At 45.2% G+C, this 18,751-nt stretch overlaps 1 protein-coding gene across 1 annotated transcript in view; it reads left to right on the top strand.

Annotated features, from left to right (window-relative positions):
* The first annotated feature begins 1,933 nt into the window (after positions 1-1,933).
* CYB5R1 (cytochrome b5 reductase 1) overlaps positions 1,934-18,751 on the top strand; it is a 42,314-nt gene continuing 25,496 nt past the window's right edge. Inside the window, exons 1-5 of the mRNA XM_068265504.1 lie at positions 1,934-2,009; positions 4,857-4,929; positions 5,346-5,449; positions 5,722-5,851; positions 8,360-8,443. Coding sequence (XP_068121605.1) covers positions 1,947-2,009; positions 4,857-4,929; positions 5,346-5,449; positions 5,722-5,851; positions 8,360-8,443 — 454 coding nt within the window. The 5' untranslated portion in view covers positions 1,934-1,946. The remainder of the gene's footprint in view (positions 2,010-4,856; positions 4,930-5,345; positions 5,450-5,721; positions 5,852-8,359; positions 8,444-18,751) is intronic.

The raw sequence follows: 18,751 nt of genomic DNA, 5'->3' as shown, positions 1-18,751 counted from the left end.
GGAGCCAGTATGAAAGTAAATCTGTTAACCTACCCACATGTTTTCTGAAGGAATCCAAAAGGCCTGAAATAAACACATGATAGCATGATGAGTACATGCTAATTCCACACAGACAGTATCCTGAATGTGATTTGTACTTGGGACCCCAGATTTGCAAGACAAAAGTTCCAACCACTCAGCCACCATGTGGTCTATTTAAGCTTCTGTGACTTTCCTGAGTGCTAAAGTCCCCTCCCCGCAATCCAAAGATAGGTTAATTGGATTTTTCAAAAAATATGGCCCTGGACTGTTGTAGTGGCATCAGAATGTGAGGCTAGCTGAAGGACAGTTAAACTGGTTAACGTTCTCTATAAAGTGCTGAGTGCTTTACAAATTATAATACTATGCCCACTGAAAACATTATCAAAATATGTTTTAACCTCAGAAAAAAAGTACGGTAGTAAGATCCTACTAGAAAATGAAATGTAATTTGTGGTGCACTGAACTACGTTTCTTTTTAGCTGGCCATTAGAAGATATTGTTTATTGTGTTGGACATGCAATATGCTTATGTACTTATTCAGGGGGAAAAGATACTAGGAAATGTATATTTATAGATGCAATTGTGATAGTGTAGAACAGACTGTCCATAAGAGCTAAAAGTAGCAGCAAACTGAAAATCCCAGACATTCTGGAATCAAGAAGTCTTTATTTCCTTTGATGTTTGTTTCTATATATAGTAGAAGATGAAACATTCATTTAACATTTTTCTATAATTTTACAATAAAGATGGAAATTACAGCAACATGTAATAGTTTGTATTCACTTGTCTATCATGTACATTTTTTATCTTTTAAGGTATTATACTCAAGTCAGAGCTATATAAATATGTAGTAGTAATAATAATACTCGCATTCTAAAATAAAACATTGGTTATGGGTAATAAAGCTGGCCTATTTTAGGAGAACAAGCATGGCTAGATAGGAATTACATTTTATACTTTAATTTGGCTGCCATATCCATACATTATAACATACATTTTCTGCATCACCACCTTTTGGTTGTTGGCTGAAATGGACTTTGTTTTGCAGCCATTAAAATCCAGTGCATATAAGTTGTTTTTCAGCACAACCATCTGAGCACAAATGGCTCTTGGCATAGGTATGATTTCGCTGCCGGTGAGCTGGGCGCAGAAAGACACACAGAGGGGAGACAAGGGGAAGCAGGACGAACAAAAGGAGACACATGGGGACAGGAGGACATGTAGAGGGGAGTGGAAGAGACAGGAGGACACACATGGGGGACAGAAGGACAAACATGGGGCAGAGGAGGACAAACATGGAAGACAGGAGGACACACATGGGGACACAGGAGGACACACATGGGGACACAGGAGATACAAGGGGGCACAATAATTGGGAGAGAACATTTACAAGATGTTCCTGGACCATGGTTGCACCAGGTTTAGTACATTTTTTCCCTGTTTTTTTCCCTCTAAACCTCTTATAGCCCGGAGCGCTTTGTATGCTAAAAAATACGGTACATTATGATCATCTACTATTTGTATCGGGTGCCCAACTCACCACTTGGGTGCCCGATCCCCATGCCCTATCATCGCAATTACCTCCCATGGCACAATTATCTAACTATGCAGTGTAACTATATCCCTGTTTCAGAAAGTAGATAGCTCTGAATCACACATACAAAGGAACCATAAAATATATACCGTAACTGAAGTGTATGGTGATAGCACAAAACATTGTAGTGACTAAGTTGGTAAATTGTAGTCCAGTGAGTTTAACTATAGGTGATTTATAAAATTATCTTTGGAATTAGTATATGCTTTATGAAAATATTTTCTGTATTTTTAATTCTTCCCAACAGATAAAAGGGGCATTTGTTGCCATTGGTGTGGTCTTATTGACATTAGTTGGCATGGCTGCTGGAAATTACGTGTTCTACAAAAAGATGAAGCATGTAACCTTGCAGGATCCAAACAAAAAATACAGATTACGACTCATTCGCAAGTCTGTAAGTACTTTGGGATGATTGCTAGTGCTAGTCTGTCTCAATCACATTGGTTCACTATTACGGAAATAAGATTGCAAAATCAATTATGCACTGCACAGATAGCAATAAACACTGTAATAAACACACCATCAGTAGCAAAAGTAGTACTTCTTCGCTCAGAAGTGTCCACACAATTACTGTTTTGAAAAAAAAAAATAAGCATAACATTCCAGTGACCATTAACACCTCAACCTTAACAAAGATCCAAGATGCATTCATCCACCCAAATATTCTGCACAATTTCATGATACCCTAATGGCCCATACTCACGGGCTACATAAGTGGCCTGTCGCCAGCACACGTGAGCGTGTGCGCGACAGGCCGGCGACAGCTCGTCGCCAGGTCCCTCTGCGTACACACGCGGAAGAGGGATCAGCTGTGCGATGGAAGCTGTCGCCGACGTTCCTCCCCCTCGCCAGAAGCGCCGTCTATTTTCAATTATGTTGCTGTCGCTAGTCCGCATACTCATGCGGACTAGCAACAGTTGCGGCAGCCACAGCGTCATCACACTGACGAAGCTCACGTTGGTGGGCGTAACGCGTATGTGGGCGTGGCCTACACGCTGGACACGAGGAGCAGCACTGGCATCCATACGAAGGGATGCGTGATATACGGTCAGCCGGCAAACAGTCACGAATACAGGTACCTGTATACTGCGGGACGCCGCAGAAGGAAGTCCTTGCCATTAGAATCGGCGGCGAGAAGGTAATACCTTTATGCTGAAGGGAAACTTTGTTTGGAAATCATCCAGCCGAGCGGAAGCCAGGTTGTAAGATGTTGGCATGGTGTTCAGAAGAGGGACTGTATACTCATATTCACATAAGGAAGTGTTAAAAGACATAGCTATGCAGAAGTATGTTGCAGTTATTGAAGATTAAAACTCTGGACTGTGCATCCATACTGCAGGATTAGCTATCTGGAAGTTATACTCCGGAGTGAAGTATTGAAGTGGACTGAGCCATCGCAGACTGAAAATCAGTATATTAGCCTCTATTCATCTAGTTAGTGGATTGATCAATCCTTGGTGGATGAATGTGGGTGGTTGAGTATGGTTGTGACCAGGAGCGCTCCTTGGAAATTCCAGTGTGGATTTTGGGGGTTTTAATAGGTGAGGGGTTTTGGAGGGTCCGTTGTTGTTAATTTTAACCTTGATACAATAAAGTGAATACTAGTAGTTGAGTGGCGGTCCTTGAATTTCGTGCTGATTGATTGATATTGGTCCTGCCTTCCCTCACATGGAGTGAGGTTTACTAGTGGAATTACGATCTGTGCGCCAGATTAATTAATATTGCTTGCGGCGGCAACTGTCGCCAGGCGATTGACCGCGCCAATCGCCTGGCGACATCAGCGATGAGCGACGGTTCGGGGGGCGCGCCCGTACAACGCCTCATACTCACGGGCGACCTGTTGCCGCAACACGCGCATGCCGCGTGTTGCGGCGACAATTGTAGCTCGTGAGTATGGGCCATAAGATATGCATACCACACATAGAGATAAGAGAAACCCAGTGTCATAAACCAAGGGTGTTCCACAGGGTCAAGGATATGCATGTTTTATAAAATGCATGTAAAACAAGATACACTTAAAAAAGCCAGGTTCTAACCTGGATTTACAGATAATGACACTGAATACCTTCAGAGCGGTCTGTAGACTATGCCAGGTGAAAGTTTCATCCTAAAGTGAAGTTCCACTTTAGTTGATCGATAAATAATCACTGTTCTCCCCAGTCACTTTTAGCTAGATGCTCCACCCAGCACAATTTCCTGACTGCCTGGCCACCACAATGCAGCCACCAATCTGTGGTTAGTAACTGTGGTCTCTTTCACTGTCTATGCTAGAAGACACTTGGGGAAGGAAAGATGAGGGGGTAGAAACCTGTAAGAAGAGATGTGGGGGAGTTGGAACTGGGTTGCAATACAGGTGAAGTGGAAAGATGGGACATACTTTGAAGAGCACTTGGAAACAGTAGCAAAGTTTGAGGAGTACATGAAACACTCTGAGAGCCCAGGAACTCTGGTGCATTAAATATTTTGCATGTGGCATTGCCAACTATTAGCCACATCTACAATCATGAGTTATGGATTCGGGGAGGAAAGTTTTGTTTTTTGTTAGCAAAAGTGGAGTCCCACTTTAATTGTCAAACCCAGCCATATTCTAAAGTGGTCTTCACAACTTGCATTGCTTGAATATTTTTTACAGTCTTATGTAAATGGTGCAACAACTGCACATGGGAAAAGATCTGAAAAGATCAAGTGTATTGGCTAAATTCTGGCCAAAGTACCCGCATGCTTTTTCAGCTGTATAGTTCAGACATTGCCGAAGCCAAAAAGATCAGCAGGACAACAAGGCAACTGGAATTGTTTGGAAAGAAGTCATTATGGAAACCTCCATATCTTTCTCACTACAGATTCACTTTAATACAGTTTGAGGGATCCCATTCCAATACTGGCCCATATGCAATTAATTTTTTCTCCAGAGTTTTCTCCTGGGTGATATTTTTAAATTTGTCAATAAAATGCATTTTAAGCCAGCAGAAAGCAAGAAAATACTCTAAAAAAATTTGATAGTCCTTTTTCATTGAATTTTTCTTTATTTTTGTAGTTGAAAAGTGCTGAAAATGTATTTTAATGTGAAGATGAAAACTTATCTCCTAGGAGAAAACTCAGGAGAAAAAGTAAATTGCATATGGGCCACTGTTGTTAGAAAACAGCTTATATAATGTGATATATAGGCAAGATCTTTACCTTGCTCAGTTACCGTATTTACTTATTCATCATGTAATCCGGGTCACATTTACTGTAATTACAGATTATAAATCACAACACAAGAAGATTTCGCTTTGCTCTTCCATCCATGCACCATTCCCTGGGACTTTCAACTGGTGAGAACCGCATTTCAAATATATATGATGCTAATTTGTTGTAGACTGGTTTAAAATGTTAATTGCTCAGTAGATCTAATGTTAAATGAAAAAAAATCTAGTAATACATAAATCCAAGTAATTAATGAAATTATGAAATGAAAGTGTTTTTCTTTTCTAGTTGGTATTGGGCCACTATTGGTTCTTAGCTGAAAGCTAAAAACCATATACTTAACTGAGTTGCTTATATTATAATGTTTAAAAATATTTCAACTGGAGTTTCTCTTTCAGTGGCTAGGGATAAAATTCTGTGAAAAACAAATTACATTATTAGTGAATTATAACATAAAGGCTTATAGCTTATATTCAACAGACTGCTTATTCTGTGCTGTACTACAAATGTCTGCATGTAATTGGTTCTCCATGTTTCTTCCTAGGTAAATATGTCTACCTATCCACAAGGATCAAGGGTAACCTTTTGGTCAGACCATACACCCCAGTGTCATGTGAGGATAACAGCTATGTTGAATTTATAATAAAGGTAATGTCCCAAGTCATAACAAGTTAGAATAGCATACACTTACACAAATAAGAGGTAATGTCCCAAGTCATCATGAGTTAGAATAGCATTTATCTAACAAATATATCCACTGCCTCTTTTGAGGCTAACCAAGGTAAGCATAATTAGTTGCTTTTCAAAAAGTTTCATATCATATGCATAGAACTAGCTCTTGGGAATAAGACATATTTGTTATCCACAATAAGAGTAAATAAAGACTTATAGATCAAAAGCATGGCCCATTTGTCTTGCAGATCTATTTTAGAGATGTTCATCCTGACTTTCCTGAAGGTGGCAAAATGTCCCAGTATCTTGACAATCTCTCCATAGGAGATTTCATTGAAGTTCAAGGCCCCAGAGGACTTCTTGAATATCATGGGAACGGTAAGTTTTATCAGCAAGAGAAAATATACCGGTAGCTTTCTCAACACTAGCTGCATCCTGCAGTGCACCCATTCTGATTCAATATCAAGGAGATGCTAGAATATGTATATCAAGGTCATGACAGTGAGGGCATTATGAATTAAGATGATGAAAATATCTGCAGATGAATACATATGCTATAGATGAGCCTTCTGATGTAAAACCAAAAGCCAGAAACTGGTAGTGGCTTTGTAAATATAAGATCTGAGAAATTTTTGAAGCTTTTTTTAAGAAGCTTTTCTTTCATAAAAGTACAGGCCCAAGTAACTATGCTAGCTTTGACGGTATGGTAGTAGTCTATAATAACTGTACAAATATGTTTAAAGCCAAGCCAAAGGCTAACAAGTTAAGCACCGCCTTGCATGCCTTACTAGTCACTGATGCCATTTTCCATATTGTTGGGTATGTGAGGCCTTCCTCCCACTGCAGATGTGTTAATCTACTGTGTAGCTATGGGCCATAAGAAGTAGAAGCAGAACTAATGTTTTAGCAAACATGGTGAATGGTGCCTCAATGTGTAGGGGAGACCTCACATAAACTGTACAATGGAACATAGCGACCAAGGGTATAATAGTTAGCCTTGCTTTTAGTTTATTTTACTTTGCTAGTGCTTTACACACGGTTAGTTAAATTTAGCTTAGATTTTGGGAAGATCAGAGTGGTCATTGAAGTTAAAAGCACTGCCTTCAGTTAAATTCAATAATTTGCAAAGATGAATTTCAAACATAATTTCAGGTTGCTTAACTTATTTTTGAGCATGTAAAAAAACAGCCATTTAGATGGGAGTGTCAGACTGCTGCAAATTACTGCATTAGGGCATGTGATGAAAATGAGTTCCATCATGCAGATAATTAGGCCCCATTCACACTAGAGCATTTTACCGGCGTTTTCGGCAAAACGCTCAAATGCTAGCGCTTTTGAAAGCACTAGTGTAATAAAACCCTATGGACCCGTTCTTACCTGGGCGATTTGCTCTAATCGCCACAAATAGCCCAAAATCGTGAAACGCAAATGGGTAGCCTGCACGATTTTTAGGCGATTTCCCGACGATCGCGTTTCAGTGCTATAGAAGCGCTAAACGCGATCGCAGAGAAATCGCTGCACTGTCCAGTGATTTTTCCGCGTGAAATCATGGAAGAATCAATCCCACAAAATGCCGCCAAAAATCGCCGGCGTTTTGCGCTTCTAAGTGTGAATGGGGCCTTGCTCCTGCAAGAAAGTGTTGTCTTCCAGGCACCCTGTATTCTGAAGAAGGTAGAGATTCCATGCCTGCAAAGAAACACAGTTTGAGGTTACAGTCAGTTTTGTAAAGTTATCACTGGCTGCATATTGAATTTAAAAGATACATTTTAAAAACCACTCTGAGACTGCCTAATGCAGGATGGCGGCTGCGGAGTGGCTTCCTCGTTCCTCCTGTACGCACTGGTGCATCATCTCGCGATGTGCAAGATTTGATGAAAGCTCACGCTTGCTCTAGCGCGAGCTTCTGTAAATAAACAGAGCGGGGCTCCATGATCAGCCTGCCAGCCGCAATGGCTGTTAAAGAAAAAAAAGCCGCTTTTCTTTTGTACAGCACTGCAATCTAGCGCAGCGATGTACTGGGGATAGCTCTGTCACTGAGCTGTCCCCTCGAGTGGTTCACAAACTTATCCCTCTCATAGGCTGATGATGAGGTGATCACTATGATTGGATCTTGGGGGTAGGGAGGGAAAGGGGAGGGTTAATTTGAAAAAAAAGGCTTTTTATTTAAAAAAAAATAATAATTAAATTAATTTAAAAAAAAGAAGAAAAACTGCAGCATCAATCGGATGCCACCAACAGAAACTCTGTTGGTGGCAAGAAAAGGAAGCAACATTCATTTGTGTGCTAAGTTGTATGGCCGTGCAGCAAACTGTTAAAGCTGCAGAGTGCTGAATTGTAAAAAAAATGGCCTGGTCACTAGGGGGTATAAGCCTGTGGTCCTCAAGAGGTTAAGAATGTTTAATTTCAGAGAGTTGCATAGAACTGCAATATGTTATTAACAAAAGTGGAATTTAATTTTAAATGTCTCAGTTTATGTTGCGTGACTGACAGAGGGAACTAAAATATCAGGTGTATGGCTGCTTCATAACTGTATGTAGTCTTCTGTTTTTGAATTTTATTAGATGAATTATACCAGCTGCTGTAGTGGCTAAATCTTCATTTAAAATACAAATTTATTTCATTATGGTTTCTAAACATCTCACTCTATATTCTACTCTACAGCGCTGCGTAATATGTTGGCGCTTTATAAATACAATAAATAAATAAATAAATAATAAATAAATATTACATAATATCCTTTTCAGCAAATAGAAAGCAAAAAAAAAAAAGAAAACAACAAATGTAAAAAGTAGGAAAAGATAGCTCAGTTAGACTGCTGCATTTGTAACAATGCTTTCCTTTGGCACTAACCTTTTCAACAATTCTGGTTTGCGTCTCATTATTAAGGTGAATTTGCTATTCAACCAGACAAGAGATCTGGAGCGGTGAGAAAGACTGTCTCTCAGGTGGGGATGATTGCAGGAGGAACAGGTGGGTGTCTTTGCTATTGTAGTCTATCTAGTTGTTGTCATCCAGAGAAAAACATGCCATGCAGTGATGGGGTAGGGTTCTACTCTCCAATAAGGAAATCCCTCCTTATATCCTTTAGAGATGGCCTGAACTGTTCGCCGGCGAAAGGTTCCCGGTGAACTTCGGTGGTTCGCGTTCGCGGAGAACCGCAAACTTTTCTGGAAGTTCGATTCGCCCCTATAGTGCATCATTGGGGTCAACGTTGACCCTCTACATCAGTCAGCAGGCACATTGTAGCCAATCAGGCTACACTCCCTCCTGGAGCCCCCCCCCCCTTATAAAAGGCAGGCAGCGTCAGGCATTGGACTCACTCGTGTGCCTGCAGTAATTAGAGAAGGGAGAGCTGCTGTGCAGAGACCTATAGGGAAAGCTTAGTTAGGCTCTTGTAGGCTTCTTAGCTTGCTCCTTGCTGATTCTTATTGCTAAAAAAGCACCCCTCAACAGCTCTTTTGAGAGCTAATCTTGTTCTTGTGATCTTTTTGTGTGTGTGTGTGTGTGTGTGTGTGTGTGTGTGTGTGTGTGTGTGTGTGTCCCACAGACACTTGTGTTGCATAGACAGCCTTGGTAATTCCTACTGTGTGTGCCACTGCCAGGCCCAGCACATTCAGTGACTACCTGTGTGTGTGACAGGTGCACATTGTAATACCCATCACTGCATATACCTACCTGTTGTTCACTTCAGTGCACCCACCTACCTACGTGAGCGCACGCAGTGTCACTGTGCCTGTCTGGTACCTGTCTGTGTGTGACAGGTGCACATTATAATACTCATCACTGCATACAGTGGCTTGCAAAAGTATTCAGCCCCCTTGAAGTTTTCCACATTTTGTCACATTACTGCCACAAACATGAATCAATTTTATTGGAATTCCACGTGAAAGACCAATTCAAAGTGGTGCACACGTGAGAAGTGGAACGAAAATCATACATGATTCCAAACATTTTTTACAAATAAATAACTGCAAAGTGGGGTGTGCATAATTATTCAGCCCCCTCAATACTTTGTAGATCTTGCCACAGATTTTTGATTGGATTTAGATCTGGACTTTGACTGGGCCATTCTAAGACATGGATATGTTTTGTTTTAAACCATTACATTATTGCCCTGGCTTTATGTTTAGGGTCGTTGTCCTGCTGGAAGGTAAACCTCCGCCCCAGTCTCAAGTCTTTTGCAGACTCCAAGAGGTTTTGTTCCAAGATTGCCCTGTATTTGGCTTTATCCATCTTCCCATTTAACTCTGACCAGCTTCCCTGTCCCTGCTGAAGAGAAGCACCCCCAGAGCATGATGCTGCCACCACCATATTTGACAGTGGGGATGGTGTGTTCAGAGTGATGTGCAGTGTTAGTTTTCCGCCACACATAGCGTTTTGCATTTTGGCCAAAAAGTTCTGTTTTGGTCTCATCTGACCAGAGCATCTTCTTCCACATGTTTGCTGTGTCCCCCACATGGCTTGTGGCAATCTGCAAATGGGACTTCTTATGCTTTTCTGTTAACAATGGCTTTCTTCTTGCCACTCTTCCATAAAGGCCAATTTTGTGCAGTGTATGACTAATAGTTGTCCTATGGACAGATTCCCCCACCTGAGCTGTACATCTCTGCAGCTCGTCCAGAGTCACCATGGGCCTTTTGACTGCATTTTTGATCAGCACTCTCCTCTTCGGCCTGTGAGTTTAGGTGGACGGCCTTGTCTTGGTAGGCTTACAGTTGTGCCATACTCCTTCCTTTTCTGAATGATCGCTTGAACAGTGCTCCGTAGGATTTTCAAGCCTTTGGAAATCTTTTTCTAGCTTAAGCCTGCTTTAAATTTCTCAATAACTTGATCCCTGACCTGTCTGGTGTGTTCTTTGGACTTCATGGTGTTGTTGCTCCCAATATTCTCTTAGACAACCTCTGAGGTCATCACAGAGCATCTGTATTTGTACTGACATTAGATTACACACAGGTGCACTCTATTTAGCCATTAGCACTCATCAGGCAAGGTCTATGGGCAACTGACTGCACTCAGACCAAAGGGGGCTGAATAATTATGCACACCTCAGTTTGCAGTTATTGATTTGTCAAAAATGTTTGGAATCATGTATGATTTTCATTCCATTTCTCACGTGAACACCACTTTGTATTGGTCTTTCATGTGGAATTCCAATAAAATTGATTCATGTTTGTGGCAGTAATGTGACAAAATGTGGAAAACTTCAAGGGGGCTGAATACTTTTGCAAGCCACTGTATACCTACCAGCTGTTCACAGTGCACCCACCTACCTACGTGAGCACACGCAATGTGATATTTAATACCACCAGTCACTGTACCTGTTCACGGTATGTGTGTGTGACAGGTGCACATTTGTAATACCCTTCACTGCATATACCTACCTGTTGTGTTCAGTGCACCCACCTACCTACGTGAGCGCGCGCAGTGTGATATACCACTCCGTGCATACCTGTTAACTGCACCTGTGTGACTGCACATTGTATTACAGCGCTGCGTAATATGTTGGCGCTTTATAAATACAATAAATAAATAAATAAATAAATAAATTAGTCAAGTCAGTGCATACCTTTCACTTCATCCCCCCCCCCCCCCCCCCCAATATGGACAAAACAAAAGGCAGAGGCAGGCCACCTGGCAGGTCTGTTCGAGGTCGAGCTGCCATGGTTTCGTGCGGCCCTCGACCAAAGTACAGTGTTCAGAAGAAGGCACGTGCCATCAACCCCCAATATTGTCAGGACGTAGTTGACTATTTAACACAGAATACCTCATCTTTCTCAGCTTCTGCATGGAAGCGTGACATATCTTCCTGCTCCTGCTCTGATTCTGGCACCCCACTTAACACTCAGTCGGCCGCCACCACCACCAAAGTGCCATCACCCCAGGGCTCAGCGGTGTGGACATTTTATGGTGTGTCTGCCTCAGATGAGAGCAATGCCATCTGTACTCTCTGCCACCGAAAATTGAGCCGTGGAAAGACCAAGACCCGCGTAGGGACAACTACCTTACGAAGGCACATGATTACAAAGTACAAACTGCAATGGGATGACCACCTGAGGAAAAGCAGCACACAAAAGCAGGGCCACACACCGCAGTGGAAGATATCAGGTCGCAATTTTTTCTCAAAAAAGGCGATACCTAAACTATACCGTGATGTTGAAAGGCAAGTGGTGACATCTCTGTTACACAGCGCTGGGTCAAGGGCAGGGGCGTAGCTAGAAATGACTGGGCCCCATAGCAAATTTTTTGTATGCCCCCCAGGGCCAGGTATGGGTGGTGGTTGGCTAGGGTGACCATATTTTGATTTCCAAAAAAGGACAATCACAACAGCATGTGGGCGTGGTCATGGGTGGGCCCAAATATACAGGACCTTAGCAGTGTGCTGTCCAACTTCGCGGGTATGGAGGGCCGTTTTCTTTTTCCACACCACATGGTGGAGGGCCGGCCGGCCGGCCGGCCGACCGACCACAAAATGCAATCAGATTCGCAGAAGATCAGAAGATTTACCCACTAAATGCAATGATATTGGCAACAGATTTCCCCACAAATGGATTCAAATTGGCAACAGATTTCCCCACAAATGCAATCTTATTGGCAGCAGATTGTGCGCAGCATTTACCAGAAAATAATCGTTATGTGGGGGGAGCATTCACCAGACAATAATCATTATGGGGAGCATTCACCAGACAATAATCGTTATGGGGAGCAGTCAGACAATAATCATTATGTGGGAGGAGCATTCACCAGACAATAATCGTTATGTGGGGGGAGCATTCACCAGACAATAATCGTTATGGGGAGCATTCACCAGACAATAATCGTTATGGGGAGCATTCACCAGACAATAATCGTTATGGGGAGCATACACCAGACAATCGTTATGGGGAGAATTCACCAGACAATAATCGTTATGTGGGGGAAGCTTTCACCATTCAATAATCGTTATGTGGGGAGCATTCACCAGACAATAATCATTATGGGGAGCATTCACCAGACAATCGTTATGTGGGAGCATTCACCAGACAATAATTGCTATGGGGAGCATTCACCAGACAATAATCGTTATGTGGGAGCATTCACTAGACAATAATCGTTATGTGGGAGCATTCACCAGACAATAATCTTTATGGGGAGCATTCACCAGACAATAATTGTTATGGGGAGCATTCACCAGACAATAATCGTTATGGGGAGCATTCACCAGACAATAATCGTTATGGGGAGCATTCACCAGACAATAATCGTTATGGGGAGCATTCACCAGACAATAATCGTTATGTGGGGAGCATTCACCAGACAATAATCGTTATGGGGAGCATTCACCAGACAATAATCGCTATGTGGGGAGCATTCACCAGACAATAATCGTTATGTGGGGAGCATTCACCAGACAATAATCGTTATGGGGAGCATTCACCAGACAATCGTTATGGGGAGAATTCACCAGACAATAATCGTTATGTGGGGGGAGCATTCACCAGACAATAATCGTTATGTGGGGAGCATTCACCAGACAATAATTGCTATGGGGAGCATTCACCAGACAATAATCATTATGTGGGAGCATTCACTAGACAATAATCGTTATGTGGGAGCATTCACCAGACAATAATCGTTATGTGGGAGCATTTACCAGATAATAATCTTTATGGGGAGCATTCACCAGACAATAATCGTTATGGGGAGCATTCACCAGACAATAATCGTTATAGGGAGCATTCACCAGACAATAATCGTTATGGGGAGCATTCACCAGACAATAATCGTTATGTGGGAGCATTCACCAGACAATAATCGTTATGTGGGAGCATTCACCAGACAATAATCGTTATGAGGAGCATTCACCAGACAATAATCGTTATGTGCGTTGACAGCCCCCCCCCCAGCAGCCAGCACCAGGTCGCATCATGGCCGCTGGCCAGGTATGGGTGGTGGTTGGCAGCAGCCAGAAAGTGCCCCGGGCTGGCCCCAATTTCCACCCACCAGCACCAGGCACTGAGGCACAACATACTTACAATGCTGCCTGCAGCTTGCCAGCTTGCGTGGGGTTGGGTCAGGTCGGTGCTCCGCTCTCCTCCTCATCCTCGAGTGACGCTCCAGCCTCCAGGGAAGCTCCGCCTCCTCCACTCCGTCCAGACGATCGCACTCCTGCACAGCACACTGTCAGACTGCCGCTGAGCTGAGGATAGGCAGTGAGGCACTGTGACTGTGCAGCCGGTCCGCTCCCTCCTGGTTGCTGCACGTCGGTCGTCAGTCACCCCTCTCCGAGACTGAGTCCTCCTTCCTCCTCCCTGGCTGGCCGGCCCGGAAGCCAGAACTATAGAGTGTCACTGACCTGGTAGCAGAGGAGACCGTTGTGCTGAGGGTAGCAACTCTTGCGGCTTGACACCCAGTACCTCTGGAGTGGGAACAGGAGCACTAGGGTGTGCAGGAAGCAGGAGTGCTCGCAGGATCCGATGAGGAGCTGAGCAGACGGGAACCGCGGCACTCCCCTGGCCGGAGTCGGGTGGTGCAAGGACTCAACGACTAGCGTGGACAGTAGCAAGGTAAATCCTAGGACAAGCAGGAGTCGGCAACAGAGCGGGTTCTCAGACGGGCGGAGTTCGGCAACAGAGCGGGTAGTCGGAGCAGGCAGAGGTCGGCAACAGAGCGGGTAGTCGGACAGGCAGAGTTCGGCAACAGAGCGGGTAGTCAGGCAGGCAGGATTCATCAACAGGCGGGCAGTCAGACAAGCCGAGGTCAGGATTCCGGGGTAACACATAGACAGACTATAAGTCACGGCACGGGAGTACACACACCTGCTGCAATACTACAGCAAGGAGGCAATGCACTCTCCAGACTTAAATAGGCCTCCTTGGCGCGCACAGCATGACGCGCCGCGCGCGCCTGCGCACCGCACACCACGCCGCGCGCGCATGCGCAGATGCACGCACGCACGCGCACGCACGCGCACACGCCCAGACACGCACGCACGCGCGCACGCCCAGACGCGCACGCGCCCGCACGCGCAGCGCCCGCACACGCAAACGCCAGAACAGGAGATACACAGCAGTCATCCCTGTGCACACAACGCCACAGAACGCCTACGCCAGCGCCCCCTGACGCCAACGCCTACGCCGTGCAACGCAGCGCACACTGGTAAGCACCGACAGGTCGCCCCGCCGAGACCCACCAGGACGACCGCCAGTATCCGTGCGTACTGGCCGCCTCCTCTGAACAGGTAACTGACCGTGACATAGAGCAAGTGTCGGGCCCGTCCACCAGGGAGGATCAATGCCCTCATAGTCCCCCTCCTCACCAGCCACTTTATCAGAGGAGGGGGGCCGCTCTTCTAAAATTATGAAGGGGGGGGGCCCGGACCGGCATCATCCTCATTGTATTATATAATTTTAAAAAAAAAAGTACTCTGAATCCGGCAGGGGCCCCGGGCCCCCTGTGGCGTAGGGCTACCACGGGCCCCATAGCAACGCTATGGTTGCTATACTGAATGCTACGCCTTGGTCAAGGGTCCATCTGACCATGGATGCCTGGTTTGCAATGCACGCTCAGGCCTGCCCGAAGACTAAGTCAGTCCCCACACACAGCATCTCTGGCTGCACGCCATGTGACTGCCTTCCCCAAGACTAAGTCGCTTCCCACACAGCATCTCTGCCCGCAAGCCAGTTGACTGCCTTCTCCGCCACCCCCAACAGGGTCCAGGAGTCCAGGTGGATTCTTGAATTTGCAGCGGCCACTATAATAATTTTTCTGGTGCGTGTACATGCCTGCCTAATTTTTTTTCTGGCTGCACTGCAGCTGCAACAACAAAACAAAAGGCATGTACATGTGCCAATTCCCCTTCGTGATCATTACCTTGCCGCGGTGAAGGGGCTTGCGTACCACAATGAAGCAATGACCGATGGCTATATGAGTGTGTCGGGGGGGGGGGGCACACCCACGATAATAAGGTCATTGCTTCATTGTGGACAGACCAAATTTGATCAGCTGGACAGTCACTGTTCTGTCATTCAGCTACCTCAGCCCGGCGACCATATGGGCTGGAAAGCCGCCATCACCTGCACTCTCGTCATGGTGCGCACCAGTCCAGCACGGCCGTCACTACACAAACAGCTGTTTGCAGTCACTGCATACCTTTCACTGCATCCTTGACTGCACATTGTATTATACCTGGCAGTCAGTACATACCTTTCACTTGAATGGATGGCAGACTTGCCCTCCATAACAGATTCTTGTTAAAGGATCTAAAGTTGATTCATCTCGTATACAGCAGGGCCTCGAAAGTCCTCCTGTATTGTTATTTTTGGTCACTACCTCGGGACGTGCATGCCATGCCTGCTGCCTTCCTTGGATGCGTGGTAGCCGTCCCTGCTCCTTTGCCCACAGCGTGTCTGCTGCCTTCCTTGGATGTGTGGTGGCCATTTCTTAGGCTCCCACTCCAGACCGGAATCGAACCAGGATTCCCCAGCCATTACCCGTGGTCACCATGCTACTGCTGCGTAGCCATCACGTGCCTCTTCTGCGCCTCCAATCATTGGAGGCGCAGTAGAGGCACGTGATGGCGACGCAGCGTTCCAGGCTGATACACGAAAGTAGCGTGAGTATTCTCCGCGCCAACCTGCTTGCTGCCCACTGCCCCCTGCCCGCATTTTTGGGGGGAGAAGAGAGGCAGAAGGAGGGGACCCAGGTGAGGGAGGGGGGGATATTTCCCCCCTCCCCGCCGCTATCCCTGCTGTCACCCCTCCTTCTAGCTACACGGGGGGGGGGGGGGGGAGCACTATACCATCTAAACTGGGGGCCACTATACTACCTAAACTGGGGGCCACTATTCTACCTAAACTGGGGGCCACTATACTAGCTATACTGGGGGCCACTATACTGGGGGCAGCTAAACGGGGGGCCACTATACTAGCTACACTGGGGGCATCTATGGGGACCACTATATTACCTATACTGGGGGGGGGGCACCATACCAGCTACAATGGAGGCAACTATACTATCTAAACTGTGGGCCACTATACTAGCTATACTGTGGCAACTATGGGGGCCACTATACTAGCTATACTGGAGGGCAGCTGTACGGGGGCCACTATACTAGCTACACTGGGGGCAGCAACACTACCTACATTGGGGACAGCAGCTATGCTGCCTATCCTGGGGGCAACTATACTAGCTATATTGGGGCAACTATACTACCTTCACTGGGGGCAACTAGCTACCTATACTGGGGGCAACTGCTAGCTACCTATACTGGGGGCAGTGGCGGCACCGGGGGGGGGGGGTGCTTTGGGTGCTGAAGCACCCCTTAAAATTCTCCAAGCACCCCCCAGCGTGAACTGACTTTCGGCATCTAATAGATGCCGTATCAGTTCACCGCAGCAGCAGAGCAGGGCTATAGTAAAATGTCCGAAGCCCTGCTCTGGAGACTTTGGGAGTTGCTGACTGCAGAGGATCGTGGGAGCTGCGCACTGGACGGAGGCCGGAACAGGAGCTCTGCTGCAGGTGAGTAAATGTTTTTTTTTTTAATTTATATTAGCAGCCAGGGGTAGCGTTTATGTTCTGGCCAGGTCTGCTACACGATTGAAGTGTTTTCTGGACAGGTCTGCCACACGATTGCATGTATTTTCTGGTCAAATCTGCTACATGATTGCATGTATTTTCTGGGCAAATCTGCCGACATGATTGCATGTATTTTCTGGGCAAATCTGCCGACATGATTGCATGTATTTTCTGGGCAAATCTGCCGACATAATTGCATGTATTTTCTGGGCAAATCTGCCGACATGATTGCATGTATTTTCTGGGCAAATCTGCCGACATGATTGAACGTATTCTCTGGGCAAATCTGCAGACATGATTGCATGTATTTTCTGAGCAAATCTGCCGACATGGTTGCATGTATTTTCTGGGCAAATCTGCCGACATGATTGCATGTATTTTCTGGGCAAATCTGCCGACATGATTGAACGTATTCTCTGTGCAAATCTGCAGACATGATTGCATGTATTTTCTGGGCAAATCTGCAGACATGATTGAACGTATTCTCTGGGCAAATCTGCAGACATGATTGAACGTATTCTCTGGGCAAATCTGCCGACATGATTGAACGTATTCTCTGGGCAAATCTGCACACATTACGTGTATTTTCTTGAGAAAACCTGCACAATTATGTGAATTTTCTGGGGAAAGGGTCACCAAAACTTGGGTCCACTGTCTTTGCGTTGCACTTTTAAAGGGAACCCGAGGTGAGAATAATATTGAGGCTGCCATATTTATCTCCTTTTAAGCAATACCAGTTGCCTGGCTGCCGTGCTGGTCCTCTGCCTCTAATTCTTTCAACCACAGACCCTGAACAAGCATGCTTGTTTCTGGTGTGATTCAGTTCACTACTGCAGCCAAATAGATCAGCAGGGCAACTAGTATTGTTTAAAAGGAAATAAATATGGCAGCCTCCATATCACTGTTACCCGGGTTCACGTCAAATTACAGTTAGCTCCGCCCTCATCCGGTCATGGCCACGCCCATTTTTTGCTGCGGCGCACTTCACGCGCCGCATGTTATAGCGCCACCCATTTTTTGCCCCTTTACTTTTTTTTGGGGGGGGCGGGGGTGTCTTATAATACCCAGCACCGGGTGTCAAATGCCCTAGGTACGCCACTGCAGGATAGATCCTTAACACTCCCTCTATAGAGTAACTCATAATCAGCCAGGTTAGGTTCTTTGATTAGGAGAGTTAGTAAACTCATGACCGGATTGCTCAAATGGTCCTGGTACAACCAAACGTAAGAAGGAGGTTGCACACCAATGGCTGCAAAACGTTGCTTGTATTGTAGAACACAACATGTTATGGACATGCAGGTCCTTTATCAGGTGTATCAGCAAGGAGGCAGAATAATGGCCTTCAGTTAAGTGACCAATAAATCTAGTAAGTTTGGTATCTACCTGCCAGGAAATCTTGGTGATAGGGTTAGTGGTACTATGTGTAATTCTAGCCACTAGGAGCTAACTCGGTCCCCACAACTGGTAATCTGGAGTACACACTCTGCTGCTCAAGTGTTTTCTCCTCATTTGCACTCAATCCTTCTTTCCCAAATCTTATATAGCATCCCTGACTATTAACCAACCATTGATATCACAAGGTAAGAACCTTATAGAAGCATTCACCACGTTGTGAAAAGGAGGTAGGTTAGTGTAAAGCATACAGTAGATGCAGGGAAGGTTAGTGTGAGAATAGGATAGGATAGGCGATAGTAGCATATCGATAACACTACTAATATTCAACTA

The sequence above is a fragment of the Hyperolius riggenbachi genome, chromosome 2 (genome assembly GCF_040937935.1).
Source record: "Hyperolius riggenbachi isolate aHypRig1 chromosome 2, aHypRig1.pri, whole genome shotgun sequence".
In the NCBI taxonomy this organism is placed as follows: Eukaryota; Metazoa; Chordata; class Amphibia; order Anura; family Hyperoliidae; genus Hyperolius; species Hyperolius riggenbachi.
This window is presented reverse-complemented; position numbering and strand designations above follow the sequence as displayed.